The 15,050-nt window shown below is 38.0% G+C and overlaps 2 protein-coding genes across 2 annotated transcripts; both read left to right on the forward strand.

Annotated features, from left to right (window-relative positions):
• Positions 1-5,095: 5,095 nt before the first annotated feature.
• LOC109704202 (uncharacterized TPR repeat-containing protein At2g32450-like) lies at positions 5,096-5,195 on the forward strand (the record flags this gene model as incomplete). Its single annotated transcript, XM_020224970.1, is given in 1 exon segment — positions 5,096-5,195. A coding segment is annotated over 1 exon segment (75 nt), but the record flags the coding sequence as incomplete, so codon positions are not given.
• Positions 5,149-7,645, forward strand: LOC109704201. Its single transcript, XM_020224969.1, has 3 exons — positions 5,149-5,307; positions 5,532-7,166; positions 7,268-7,645. The coding sequence occupies exon 2, from the start codon at positions 5,569-5,571 to the stop codon at positions 7,141-7,143; it is 1,575 nt and encodes a 524-aa protein (XP_020080558.1). The 5' UTR covers positions 5,149-5,307; positions 5,532-5,568; the 3' UTR covers positions 7,144-7,166; positions 7,268-7,645.
• Positions 7,646-15,050: the final 7,405 nt, after the last annotated feature.

Here is a 15,050-nt window from a genome sequence, read left to right on the forward strand (position 1 = left end):
TTTTTTCGGTGTATGGTTTTGGAACAATCCTTTTTTCATAGGTAGCATAGAACACTTCTTTGAGGACTCTATAGAACACTATTTCTCGTTACGTTTCAGAACGAATATATGTGCTTACTTGTGTTCATAAAAATGCAGGTTAAAAAATGGTTTCCACCAGAGGCCAAGTCGGGCAAGAAGGCACTACAAGGGTGAAGGCACATCTGCGGCTTCTTGTAGAGAAAAGAAAAAGAGAGGCCCATCACAAAGCTAAAAGGGCGGCACATGGATCCTTATTGTGGGCAGATGTTACGCAGTTCATGGCTGCACACCACAATCGTGTGTTTCATAGTTGCCGAAAGACCGCGCGGTAGATTATCAAACAGCTGGCCCGCATTCGTCATGTAATGTCTGATGAACAGATCGGCATTCTGAAGACTACTCCATTCTTTCTTTATCTCGACTTTGCTCCAATTAAACAAGATCTTGTGTTAGTCGATTGCCTCCTCAGTTTTTGTGGACGAAGAAGAAGAGGTATTAATGGAAAACATTTCGCCTTTAGTCCCAGAGGAATATCCCATTTTGCTAGGCTGCAGCAGAGGTGGAACCAATAGAAATGGCCCAGAAGCAAGAGTGTAAAGTCGATTACTCTTGATAAATATTTCGATGCGTGACTATCGCATGCCCGATAAGATCGAAATTAAACATATTTTGTACAGTATTTGCTGTCAGTAAATGGAGAGGAATGGCAGCCTGATTTTGCGGCGATATATTTATTCATTATACGTATTTGCAGGGACGTCCTCTGGTTTCCGACCAGCCACTACATTGTGCGAAGCGATATAATAGATATATAATGAGTGCCAATAGAATAGGGAATATGCCTGGGGCCATGCTGTATGTAATTATCGTGTCAGCTCGATCGTCCAAGACGCACCCCGGTTGTGAAGCATCCGGAATAGCGGCAAGAAAGACCTGCCGGTTACTCATTGACGGATGTACATAGCATTTTAGCTAATGTAATATCCTTGATGTACTTCTGTCAATAGAATATCTGTTGCACAATAGTTTTTAATATCGCAATTTGATAAACTTTTACAGAGTGTAGGGCTTATGACATATAAAGGGTTGGGTACTTTCCGACGAACAAGGATGGCCCTCGGATGAGAAAAATGGAAAGGGTTCAAAAGCTATCGGCGGAGTAGTGAGGAAGCTTCTAACCAAGCTGCAGAGCTATACTCCTGGCAAGAGGTAACCCATTTCTGTAAGGAATGTAGTTTTATAATTTCTTATAATATACTTAATAAAATAATGATTTATCTATTTGGCCAGGTTGTACCTCACATTTACTTACCGCCCTAAATGACGTATGTCTATATTGAAGCCCACGTTACTGGCAGCCGACGGGAACAGGTATTACTGAATTGAGGTAGAGAAAATATTATTTTGGTTGGATTTATTTGGTCAAATTGTGGATATTGTCCTTTCGTACATCTCTCACTCGAATGTGGACACGGCAGCGGCCCCGCGGCAACAACTGCTGCGGTGAAAGTAGCAATAATATCAGCTTTCCTTATTGAATCAATTGGGCAAGCTCTAATAAACTACAAACGGAATAAGATGTTGGAGGGGGAGATGCCAATGCTAAAAGAAAAAAATGCAAGCTTGCAGCCGAACTATCTAGCGCTAGTACAGCCGCTCGCTGCAGAAGGCCGAGCCGAAGGCACGGTGTTGAGTCCACATCAAGGTGGCCAAGGCGCAGCTGCGTTGAAGAAAGCAGCCAACAGAGAGTTGATGGTTGGTGAGGACTGTATAAAATACAAAAAAAAGGGACATTCCTTCAAGAAATTCAAACGAACTTAACATCGTGAAGGAATAAAAAGAGAATGTCTCCTGGATTTGACGCCGGCCGAATTTGCCTTGACCCGGCACTTAGACGAAAGCAGCTCATTCTTTGAAGATCGGGGGGGCGAAGCTAGTGAAAAGCAATCATACTGCGACAGGCGACCATTGCCTGAGTCCTTCCTGGATATGATAACATGATTATTTTAGGCGAATAAACTATATCATATAAAATCATGACTTTTTCCCACGTGAGTCTTGTTCAATATAGCGGAAATTAAAAAGCTGTGAACATGGACACTCAGATATTCGCCAAATACCAAGCCCCGTGAGATTGATGAGATCTGTACCGATCAGGCGAGCCGTGGGGTCATTATGAGCGTCGTCGCAAGTATCCGGAAGAGATAAAATCCCAAAGTTGGAGCAGAACGCCCCAAAGATTTACTTGTAATTATCCCGACCTATAAACAAGAGCTTCAGTGCATTCCTTATATACATGTAAGTGATCTAGTAGGATTACGATATTTTTGGTCAAATATTCTACCTTCAGCTGGAGCAGAACTTAATTTCTTTTCGTATTTAATTAAATGTTCTTTTATAGGCGGTAACCCAATATGGCAGGATAATACAAAAGGTACAGCATTCACCTTCTGTTTAGTGGTCCAAGTCCTGCCCAATGAATACTTATTTGGAGCCCGACCGACGACGAGGTTTATGCTGCACAGTATTGAAATCACCAAAATTATGCATGTGCAGGTAGAGAGGTACCTTCTCAAATATACCCTGTGAAGGGTACATCTTACCGTCCGTCGCCATAACCTCATTTACTTGATAAGAATCCACACTGCCCGTCAAAAAAGACAATAAGGAGGTTCACAATGGCAAATAATTCCTTCAACTCTGCCTGCGAAATTCTCTAAATTTCATAATCGTTGTAACATTTGAGAATTGCTCTAAAATGCATAACGGCTGATACACCGGGATGACTGAGCTGATGATTGTCGTGTCTAATAGTCTGCCTCTCTTTTGTCAACCTTAGTTTTTTATTGCGCTTTCATATTGCCTCAACGAATGTGTTTAATGAAGTTTTCGAGTTCACATACCAATCAAAAACATGCATTCATACTTCCCGCCTACGCAATGTGTTGTGGACATTCAGCCAAATGTATCCTTACACAGGTAAGCTGGCTATCCCACGTTATTCTTTCCTCGTAAGAGCCTGACAACACCTGATATTTTCAAGTGCATAACAAGCTATCATTCTCCTTCCATTTTTCTCAAATCAATTTCTCGTCAGTGATTCCATAAATAGCAATCATCCATCACGCTCTTTCATCGAATGATATTCGCCATAGCTCTTAGCGTTTCCGTATCTTTTTTTTTATGTGCCATAAGCACCATCGATGCGAGTATTAGGAAGACCACGTGCGATAGCATTTTGCATCGCTTTATCTTGATCTGTGATTATTGCTTCTCGGGGCACGGTCCGACATGCATGGACAACCAATCGAACAGAGCTCATACACGATTCTGTTTCCTTCAGTGGAGAGTAGCGCCGCACCCCAACCAAGATCGGACTGGCCCATGATCTTACACCAACAAAGGACAAATTGGCATATAATATCGTACTTATTTGTTAGATATGTCGAGTCGAAAGTTATTACATCTCCAAAACATTCATACGCCGCTTTACTCCGAGCATCTGCCCAAAACACATTGCGAAGCCGAGAATCATCGTCTAGATCTATGGCATAAAAAAAGTTTCCATTTCTCTTTTGCATTTCTCTAAAATAATTACAAATTGTTTCGCCGTCACCTTCACCAAGTCGTAACCGACGGGCTTTTTCAATATAATTGCGAGCGTCCTTCTCTCCAAATGTTAAGTTTTCATATCCACCAGCCTCAACAACAATAGAATTAAAACTTTTATTCAATCTTATTCCAGCACGATCATTAAGATCAAGCCGCCTCTTGACGCTTGTATCTATAACTCGATTGCAGGAAAAAAATCGAGACTTATAAGGACTTAGAGTGTGATTATGCTCAAGTGTAATTTTGCTTATTACACAAGATGAATCCGCATTTATTACCACATTTATTCTGGCTGGACAGTTTGTCTTTGCTACCGATGGACGAGGACGAATATTCGTTACGGTCCGATACATTTTTTCATGACGAGAGCATGCGATTATTACATATGTAGCCTTGCCATCGGTCATTTTTGTTGACCTCTTTACAACTGCAAATCCTATTTCTTGTGCATAATGCTTATAGAAATTCAAAACGGCATCAAAATTGATAAAAGTCATTTTAATTTCTGGTGCCGATATATTTACATCCCTGACCTCACTGTTTCTTTCTTCATCCATCTCAAAAATATTAAATCAAAATAATCACTCAACGAAACAAATTTAAGTAAATTGCTCACCTGTAAGACATTATATAGAGTTGGAATACTAAATTAGAATAATAGTGAGTAGGGAAACTATTTGTCAAAATTTAGACATCTAAAGATTCTACTACGCCCTAAAAATATATTATCTATTAACATATAGATCATACATCAAATCAGTGATGAAATTAATCAAATAATTCATCACAATTAAAAAATTTTAATTTACTAAAAAAATTAAACATCTCATACCTGGTTATATATGTGGCAGTGTATGAATCGTTGTGCTCGGGGTAAACCATGTCGTTCAATTTTGCCGCATGCTCGATTGTCGCCTCCGTACTTGCCGCGTCCAATTTGATCGCAGAATCCACCTTCGCGCTTCTTTCTCTTCCTCTCGTTCTCCCTGTTTCTAGCAGAGCACAACTCCTCTCGCTCCCTCTCGCGCCATGCCCTCGCTCTCTCTCGCGCCCTGCTCCCGCTCCCGCTCGAGCTCTCCTCTCTCTCTCGGTCGCTCGCTCGCTCACCTCTCTCTCTTTAGCTCGCTGCCTCGCTCGCTCGCCTCTTTCTCTCACGCTACCGCGCTCGCCTCTCTCTCTCTTTAGCACGCTGGCGCCAAAATTTAGGGCAAAAGAGGGAAAACGTGAGGGGATAAAATGTGGGAGTGAGGCTAACACTGGTTTTTTTTTTTTTCAAACCAAGTTTATATCAGCCGTTAGATCAAGAAGTTGTAGGATCTACAACTCTAAATGGGGTGCATGGGTAGCACGACTCTTATTTACTTCTGGCACCATTTTCCGTCCATAAACCCCCTCTCCCATCGCCCACTCTCACTCTCTCTCTCTCTCTCTCTCTCTCTCTCCCTGTAGAGTTCGCCCTAGCCCTAGCCCTAGCCCTAGCCCTAGCACTCGCCCTCGACCTCGCTCTCGCTCTCGCCTGTCTCCCCGATCCAAATAGGTACGATTAATCCTTTTCCCCCCTCATCAACCAATTTGTGTTTATTTTAGGTTGGATTCAAAAGCTCTCTCCGTGGTCGCCGAACTCCGTGAACAGCGAAGAAACCCTAATCTTGGACTCCGATTCCCCTTCGATCGGTATTGTTTTTCCCCTTTTTTTTGATGTTTTATCTCACGATTTAGCGTGAAGGTTTCGATCACAAAATTTGGGGATTTTTCAGATCATAATACTCGATTTAGATAGCCCTTCTGTGCATAATGCTTAAAATGAAAATGCAAATGATGATGATTACGATTGATTATGAACCCTCCTAGTAATAAACAGTTAAAGAAGAATTCATATACAAGCGGATTCGATATAGGAATTAGAGTAGAGGGGCCGATTCTACTAACGGCGAAATGGGTACTAAACGGAAAGAAAGAACTGATGAGACTCCTGATCCGATTTCGCTTTCGTACCCCGATCCGGAATTCTTCGACTTTGACGAATGCAGGGATCGGAGTTTATTCGAAGTCGACCAGATTTGGGCGCTATATGATGATCTCGACGGAATGCCTAGGTTTTATGCTCGAATTAGGCACATCTATGAAAATCAAGATTTCAAGGTGGGCTTCACTTGGTTAGAGCACGATCCTTCAAATGCAGCTGAGATGGCGTGGTCTCGTCAGCAATTGCCTGTTGCTTGCGGGAGCTTCAGGCGAGGGAAAGCAGAAGTAAGTCAAGACCCTCTCATGTTCTCCCACATTATTTCTTGGGAAAAAGGTAAAAAGAAGAACGGTTATGATATTTATCCGAAAGAGGGTGAAGTTTGGGCTGTTTACAAGGGCTGGGATATCGCGTGGAGCTCAGATCCGGACGACGACAGGACATTCGAGTATGAAATTGTTGAAGTCCTTTCGGATTTTGTGGCGGGAAGCGGTATCAATGTCATTCCTCTAGTTAAGGTAGAAGGTTTCGTGAGTCTGTTTGTGCGCGCAAAAGACAAAGCACCGTATCGTATACTATCCAGTGAAATACTTAGGTTTTCACACAGAGTCCCCTTTCACAGGATGACCGGAGCTGAACGTGACGGTGTCCCACAAGGTTCTTTTGAACTAGATACTGCATCTCTTCCTATTAACATGGAAGATGCTTTTCCATCTGTTCCTCTTGAATGCGGTACGACCAAAACCGGAATATCTCCTAAAAGTTCAACTAATGATGCAGGAGTTGGGCCTGCTGCCGTTAAGGAGATTGAGAGGGTGAGGAGGAAGGAATTTGACCATTCTCAATTAGCAACCACGTTCCATTGCTCGGATGAATATCCTGCCCCTGAGTTCTGCAACGTTGATGACGGGAAATTGATCAATAGGATCCAGCCGGGGCAGATTTGGGCGCTATACAGTGAAATTGATAAGTTCCCTAAGTACTTTGGATGGATACATAAAGTTAATTCGGTCGATCGCTTAGTTGAATTAAAATGGCTTGAGGTTCGTCCTCGGCGAGAGGAGGAAAAACGATGGAACCGCAAGGGCCTGCCAATTGGATGTGGAACATTTGAAGTAATCGATGAGTGTGAAACTTTTGACAGTACAGATGCCTTTTCTCATTTAGTGAATGCTAGACTGCGTGGTAGAAAACACCAATATGAAATCCTTCCTTCCGTCGGTGAGATTTGGGCCATGTACAAGAATTGGAGGCCCTGTTGGAACCTTTTCGACTTTGAAAACTGTGAGTTTGATGTGGTCGAGATTTGCGAGCGCAGTGGTGCTGGAACAAAGGTCTCTTTACTGACCAAGGTGGATGGGAATAGAGCCGTATTTATGCCTGACAAAAAGGAAAAAGTAGTGACGATACTGGAGGACGAGTATTTAAGATTCTCTCATCAAATTCCAGCGTTCCAGCTGACAGATCAGAAAGGTGGCGTGCTTCGAGGCTATTGGGAGCTTGATCTTGCATCTCTACCGGAGGCCTTGTTCAACAATTCTTGTTGAAAGTTAGGGAATCTTTCGAGCCAGTAAGTGTGGTCCAAATGGGAATTATTTCGTAGTTCCTTGTATTTTATTTTTTTTTCTTTTTTCTTGACCTTTTAGTCAATGTTTATTATCATTGACTCAGGTACAACGTAAATGGCCGACAAGACTGCGTCTTATTCTTGCTTCAGAATTATCAGATCATGATGCAGCTCTGTTAGTCAACGAGTTTGCAAGTTAGGGGTCGATGTCTTCTACCAATGAGGCTAAGTTATTAAATTGATCAAAATTCCTGCAGAGATATCCACTGTAGTATTAGCTGTAGTACTTATTCGTATGTTATTCATTTTCCTTTGCAATTTCTTGTCTCAATCACCTGACATATTTCAGTAGGAAGTTGAACTAAATGGAACTTGAGAAATGCAGATCACTTCAGAACAAGGTACATAGATTTGCTTCACCACATATCTAATCCTCTAAACTTTCACTTCATTAAATTTCAACGTTTGGGCTAAACCTGGCACTCCATGCTCTTCTACTTTTGGGTTTGTTTGATGTATGAGTATCGCTTTTAAGATCTATTCGTACTTTCACATGTGTCAGTGTCAGTTTGTGACCGTCCCTTGCTAATGCACTTTCTTTTTCCGGTTCAATTTCACGTCCCCTGCAACTTTCAAGAAAAATCTAATTTTTGAATCAGGACTTGTTGGCTGTTCTTGTTTTGTTTTGCTTCATGCTCCTCTTCCGGGTCATGTTTCACCCAGCCAGGTGAAGAGATAATTGAGCATGCCGTGATTTCTTTCTGTTTTGGGCATGAACAAACTGAATCTCGGAATTGTTTTGGATTGCTCGTATAAATACCTTTTGTTCTTAAATAAAGCGAGACCTTGAACATTTAGATTTAGGGCATGTTTCACTTTGCCGGAGTTCCTGTAGAAGGATTGTTCGAGTGCAGTTGTATAAAGGAGATCTAAGATGTTTTCCACTTAAGTTCCCTTTAAAATCTCTGCCCTGCAGTTTGATCTTAGTTCTTGGTTGAAGCTCTTGCTTTTGGGATTCAGCCTTTCGACTCGACATTCAAGCGAAAAGCTCTAGCATTTTTGTTTGTCAAATGCATGGCTTTCTACTTGTGGAAATAGAGTTGCTCTAGGAACAGAACCAAGTAAGCTTTTTAGTATATCCGACTTCTCGAGTTCCGGGGCCAATGAATTTACTGGTATGGAGTCGGCTTATTGAGTGCATGTGGTTTTGCCGGGCTGCTTATAACTTCTCTTGCAATTGCTCGACTGTATCGTCCCGTTTGGTATCCAGAATTGGATTGCTAGACCCTGGTCTCGTGTCGTCATGTCAGATCTAATCTTGGGTGCAAAACCATCTCTGAAAGTTTCAGTTATATGGTTTCCTGGATTTTAATTCTCTGTTCTCTCGGTTTTTGTTTAAGAGGTTTCTGTCAAAACTTGTGGATGCAAGCTTTGTTTTTTCCTTAACTTGTTACAGACTGTCTCCTTCCATTCAAGGTACCTTCGAACCGAAAAAGGTCACTTTTTACTCATCATATACTCGTAGGCCTTGTTTGGATGCACGAACATTTTGTTCAGTATATCTTTGATTTTATTTCGACGACGTCGAAAAAGGGTCAAGTCTCTTTTGTATGATGTGGTTTTTCGGAAGCCCGGTGCGTTGAGAAAGGCATTATCCTTGGTGGACTATATACTGTAGAAAGGCTTAATTATGTGAACTTGTAGTAGTGAAATCTTTTGTGCAAAATTTTAAAGTAGTGTAGGATTGCTGGCTCTAACCGCTAGTTTCAAAAGTTCGAGCTGTTACAATTCATTTAAAGCGCCTCACCACTTCGAACATGATTTGGTTCAATCCAGTCGTTCGTCACAGAGCAAAATGTTGGTCCCTTTAAGCATGTAAAAATTGAAGCTATGACCTTCGTTTTTTTATATACTATTACTTAATAGTATTTTTTACGCTAACTGTTAACTCAAAAAATTTGAGCGGTTAGAAATATATAATCAATTTACTTATTAAAGAGTACAAACACAATATCTACGAGTTTTAATTGTAACTCGGTCCAATCCGTTCCTCTTGCCACTTCAAACATAGTTCGGTTTGACTCGGTCTTTTGTTACATGATAAAATGCTGGTCTTTTTAAATCAACAAGCAGATGTTGTGGTAGCCTCTAGTATTACCGTAGACCTATTGCCGCCACCGTTCCCGCAACGGTTAGCTTCGACGCACTGAATTCGATCTCCTTCGCCGCACTGAATTTGATCTCCTTCGCTGTAGCTGCCACTTTCATCGTTATCTGCTGCTAGGGCACAGTTTCTCCACACCCCTATTATTATCTTTGCGAAAAAAAAAAAAAAAAAAAAAATTCGCTGCTCATTCTCAGGTTGCATTTGTATCATCTGATAAAGATGCATCCTACGCAGTGTTTGTGGGGTTTCACTTTACTGGGAGCCATGGTTAGTTTGTTACTACTTGGAAGTAACCCTATCTTTTCCCCTTATCAAACTAACTATAGCTTTGACTTTGATTAGGGATGTCGGCGGATCGTATTTCGGGCTCCAAATGTGAGGCCCAGCACGGCCCGAAGTGCCTGCCGGGCCCGCCCCGTCCCGGGTGCTACAGTGGCCGTGCCGGCTCCGGCCCGGCCCGCATCCGTGCCGGGCCGGGCGGCTCACGTGCCCCCGGCCCGTTTTACACCCCTATCGGTACCCTTCTTGAAGGTCATTATATCATAGATGTTCCTCTAAAATTGAAAATATCATCAATACCCCTCTAAATATTGAAAATACTCATGAATGCCCTTTAGGTAAAAAATCCATGAAAAACATCATCCATTATTTTTTAAATGCCATTTTTGTCCCTAATATCAATTTAACAAAGTATAAAAATTTAAAGTTATTTAAATGATTGGTTCTAAATTTTGAACTGTATATTAACTAAATTTTACTTTTTAAAATTTTTAATAAAATATTTATAATTTACTAAATATAAAATGCTCCTTTTTAATTTTTTCGCTATGAAATTATATAGTTTATCATAATATATAACTGTCAATATTAGTATTCAATATTACCTCAAGAGCTAATTATTCATTAATTCTATTTAAATATAATAATTTACATTCATTACACAAAAAAAAAATTAGATAGCCAAAATTCTTGATAGTATCAATTGACATTCATATAAAATATATTTTCTACAATAAAATAAAAGTGCGTAAAATTCCTTTCACTTATAGGCCATTTGAACAACCTCTTTAATTTTAATTTTTTTTTATTTACACCTTCTCAATTTTATTTTTTTTTTACAATTGAGTGATTTTTCTTAGCCAATTTTTTTAAAAAAAATTAGTAAATTAATGAATGAGATATCTCGGCTAAGAAAGTTTACTACATGCAAAAACCTAATAAAAAAAACTAAAAGCTTAAGAGATCTTAATAAAAAAAAAGTTGAAGGGGTCTATTTTAAAATGGACCTATAGGGAGGGGTCTCCATACACTTTTACTCACCAACAATTAGGGGTAGAAAAGTTATTTTATCTTATAAAAATTTACAAAAACAAATAGAGGGTGATGGAAAGGTATTCATGATAGTTTATGAAGTTTGAGAGGGCATTGATGATATTTCAAAATTTTGAAGGGTATCTATGATATTTTTAAATTTTACAAGGATAGTCATGAAATTGCCCCTTTTTTTTTCAGTTATTAATTTCCTTTCGTTTCATTCTTTCTTTCGCATTTCATTCCAACAAACATATTCCGAGATAAATCTGTTTAGTAGAGGATAAATCTGTTCCATTCAGATTCAGATTCCGATAAAGTTTTTGGTATCCTAACTATTGACTGTCCTAATTTTGATACCCATTCTTCAGCCTTTTCGGTAGATTTGGTGATATATATTTTCGGTTATTTCCTTTCATTTCATTCTTTCCAACAAACATATTCCGAGATAAATTTATTACACTGAATAAAACTTTTACATGTTTAATAAAAAAAAAAGAAAAATTATGCTGAACAAGTTTACATAGAGTAGACGAAAAGAAGAATTTAGGGGCAATTATTTATATACTTCTTGCCATAAAACTACTTTTATATTTACCGCTAAAATTTTGTTAGCTCAATATATGTTCTTCTAAAAACTCAAATTCTTTCTGATAAACTCTCAAAGATAAGAGTATATAAGAAAGAAAATGAAACTTTTGGAAAATATATTTGAAATGGTAGAGAGATGTTTTTTTTCTTTTCTTTTTTTTTTTGTGTTCTTACCTCTTTCGAAAATTAGTATAAAAAAAGGAATCAAAATAGTAATAAAAATTTTACATAAAAATTTGGCCAATTTACATAAAAAATTCACTAATTTTGAGATTTTTTAAAGGTAGGCCGTCTTTTTGAATTTCGCAAATTTGGTCCAAATTTTTAAAAAGATGACCAAATTACCCCTCTTTCAAAATGCATACAAAGTATATCTATGATCTATAAAACACTATTAATCTTCATAATCTTATCCTACGTGGCGTGCTCTCCTTAAGTTTTGCTTATGGGACCCACCTCAAGAGTATCTCCTTTTCTCGATTTCTAATTTTCAACCGCTTTGCTTCGTTCGTTCCTTCATAGTGTGTCTGTTTGTCTTCCCAATAATATCGTTGCCTCTTCGGCTTCCCCCCTCATTAAATGTGTTCACTCGCCTTTCCCATAACATCTTTGCCTTTTTAGCTTCTACCTCATTAAATGCTACTCTCCAATCACTTCACTCTTCATTTGTGCACATTCGTTTTTTCTGTAAAATCGTTATCTCTTCGACTTCTTGCCTTATTAATTTCTACTTTTTACGGGTTGTTGCTTCATAATAAATGATAAAGAAATTTTTTCTTTATTGTACACTACTGTTCATAAATAAGTTATTTGAGTTATATAAAAATTGACAAAGTAAAATTATTAAAAATACTGATTAAATTGTCCTGTTGCATCAACAGAATAAATATAATATATAGATTGTTTGGCTCATGGATGCATGAAAATTAGGTAAATGCAATAATAGTTAGTGTTTAAGAGAAATCTTATTTGGGTTAGAAAAGAGAATAGAACAGATAAATCTTTTTATATGATTAGTTAAATATGAATTTGAACCTCTTCAGTCTATCTTTTATTATTTGTTATACTTCTTCACACCATTCTAAATATCTCTTTAGGATATCTATATAATCTTTTTCTTACTCCTATACTTCTTACTTTTTTCGTTTCTTACATTGTTTCCTATTAGATTGTAATCCTGATTCAAATAGAATTCAACTACAAATCTTTTTCTTACTCCTATACTTCTTACTTTTTTCGTTTCTTACATTGTTTCCTATTAGATTGTAATTCTATTCTAAAATTTTTTCTGTATTTTTTATATTATTAAATTAGTTTCTGTTAGGATTTGGTTAGATTTGTAGTTGAATTCTATTTGAATCAGGATTAATATTTAAATCTGTTGGAGATAAACAAAGATTTAAATATTAATTAGAGGATAAAATCTAAGTAGATTAGGATTAATATTTAAATCTATTAGAGATTAATTAAGATAGATTTAGATATTCATTAAAGTCGAAATCCTAAATATACTAGGATTGGGTACATTCTTGTTTGAGCATTATATAATGCATTAGAGGCTTTTTTTAGAGTTGGAAAGTACGGCCGGAGCTTTTGGGCTACCGTACCAGAGAGAAAGAGAGAGAGAGAGAATAGCCATTCTTTGAGTGCACCTTGTGCACGGGTGCACGTGGAGAGGTTATCTTCTTTGGGTGTTATAGAAGACGAGAGAAGGGTAGAAGAGATTCAGAAAGAGGGCTCGGGTTGTAGCTACTCTGTGCAGAAGAGGAGTCAGGTGTAATATTCTCTTATTTAATGAATCTTATTTTACCTGTATATTTCTCTCTTTTATGATTGTATCAGCTTTTGCTGAGGAGACGGGTTTATGGTAAAAATTCGATTTGACGCTTCTGTTGCGGAATCCCAACAATCGGTACCGAATCCACAGCAGTCGGTATCGGAGCGGGTTGCGAATTCACAAGATCCGGTACCGGGACGAGTACCGGATTCCCAACAGTTTCCATATTTTTATTTGTTTATTAAATCCGTAAAGTTTTACTAAAATATTCTTACCCGCCGCATCGCGCGGGTCTCTACACTAGTATACATGAAATATCTTAAAAAATATAATTGACTGTCATTATTGCAGCTATTCTTTTTTTTGAGAAACGAAATTCTTAACATATAAAAAAAAGCTTTAAATAATAAAAAAAGAAAAAAGAATGGAATATTCTTTAAATAGTCTAATATCTTTTCAAATTGTATCACATTATTTTCCAAATGGTGCAATATTTATGTAAATAGTGCAACATATAAATCATTTATACACATATTTCATGATTTTTATACTAAATTACAAATAATATACTATATTACATACAAATACTATAATATATTTTAAAAATCATGCAATGTGTATATAAACGGTGCCTATATTTTAATGAAACAAAGTTCGAATCCTAGTTGATTCACATTTCCAGCTAAGTATATTTCTAAATGAAACAAACGAAGCGGGTAGCGTGCTACCTATCTCTCAAAAAAAAAAAAAATGTTGCACAATTTGAAAAAATATTATACTATTTGAGAGGATATTGTACTCTTTAATCTTATTAATTATACTTTATTTTTATTTTACAGTTTATTGCACTTATTTATCTCTCTCATTCCTCTCTCACCACCACTATTTTGTGATGCGGCAAAAGTTTATAGAAAAGCGTGATTTAACTTTTGGACCCAAAATCATGTTGAATTATGTAATTTTTAAAATCAGCGCGAATTTTTTTTAAACGGCCATATAATTTTTTACCCGGGTGTCCATTTTTAGCATGCAATCCTAATTCAGAAAATACTTTCCGGGATCTATACTTTGAACCGCAAAGCTATTCTGGCCGAGTTTGGAACCGAAATTCAACTATTTAGGCCTGCATTTTAAAGTTATTTTTGGAAAGTTGTATATTTTCTCTATTTTGAGTTGAGTTATTTGGTTATTTCTAATTTGTTTGGATTTGGAGATAAATTTGGAGATATTTTACATTTTATTATCTTCTGCCATAGTTGGATTTGGGTGTTACCTTTATATAAACCTATTTCTCTTTTCGTTCTTGTGCTTCTCCTCTCTCAACACGACTTAGGCCTCCGTCATTTTGTCACCATGGCCTAGCTCGCAAACTGGCTCTAAAGTCACATGAGCGCCTACAGTCTCAAAGAGTGCTTGCACGGTGGGCGCAATTAAGGAGGCTCGCAGCGTCATAGAATGCGAGGCATGTCTACTACTCCACCTCCGACGAGATGTCACGGCCGAAGTTCAGAGATTGTGGAGGAGGCACTAGCCTTTTCAAGGGTGCCCTATGCAGCAGCAGACGCGCAACCCTCGGCGAGGGCGGAGAGGTCGGTAAGAAAGTGGGATTTGAGGGCAAGGTTGACAACGAGAGAGTTGGTGAGGAGGCGGCAGGGAGGAGCGCGGCAATTGTCGGGTTGTAAATTGAGTGAGAGAGATGCTAAGGCTTATTCATTGGAAATAATCAAATGAAATAGAAAGAGAATATTGATATTTGATCAAGTTTTTGCATGCAATATTGGCCATTTGTTATTGCAAAAACAGATCTCCAGCCTATAATGCACCATTATTTAATGTCATTCTTTTTTAAAAAAGCATAAGGTATAAGATTTTACTAATATAAGAACCTTAAATGAAGGATCAGCATCGCATAACTGATAGGTAAGGATATTGGCACCTAATAAAAATCCTGGACTTTTTTTTTTCTGTAAATTATTTTTGAAACAAATAAAATACTTTTCTTATCATTGTAAAATTATTATTCACAAATTCTTTTTGTTAG

This window comes from Ananas comosus, unplaced genomic scaffold, assembly GCF_001540865.1.
Source record: "Ananas comosus cultivar F153 unplaced genomic scaffold, ASM154086v1, whole genome shotgun sequence".
Taxonomy (NCBI): Eukaryota; Viridiplantae; Streptophyta; class Magnoliopsida; order Poales; family Bromeliaceae; genus Ananas; species Ananas comosus.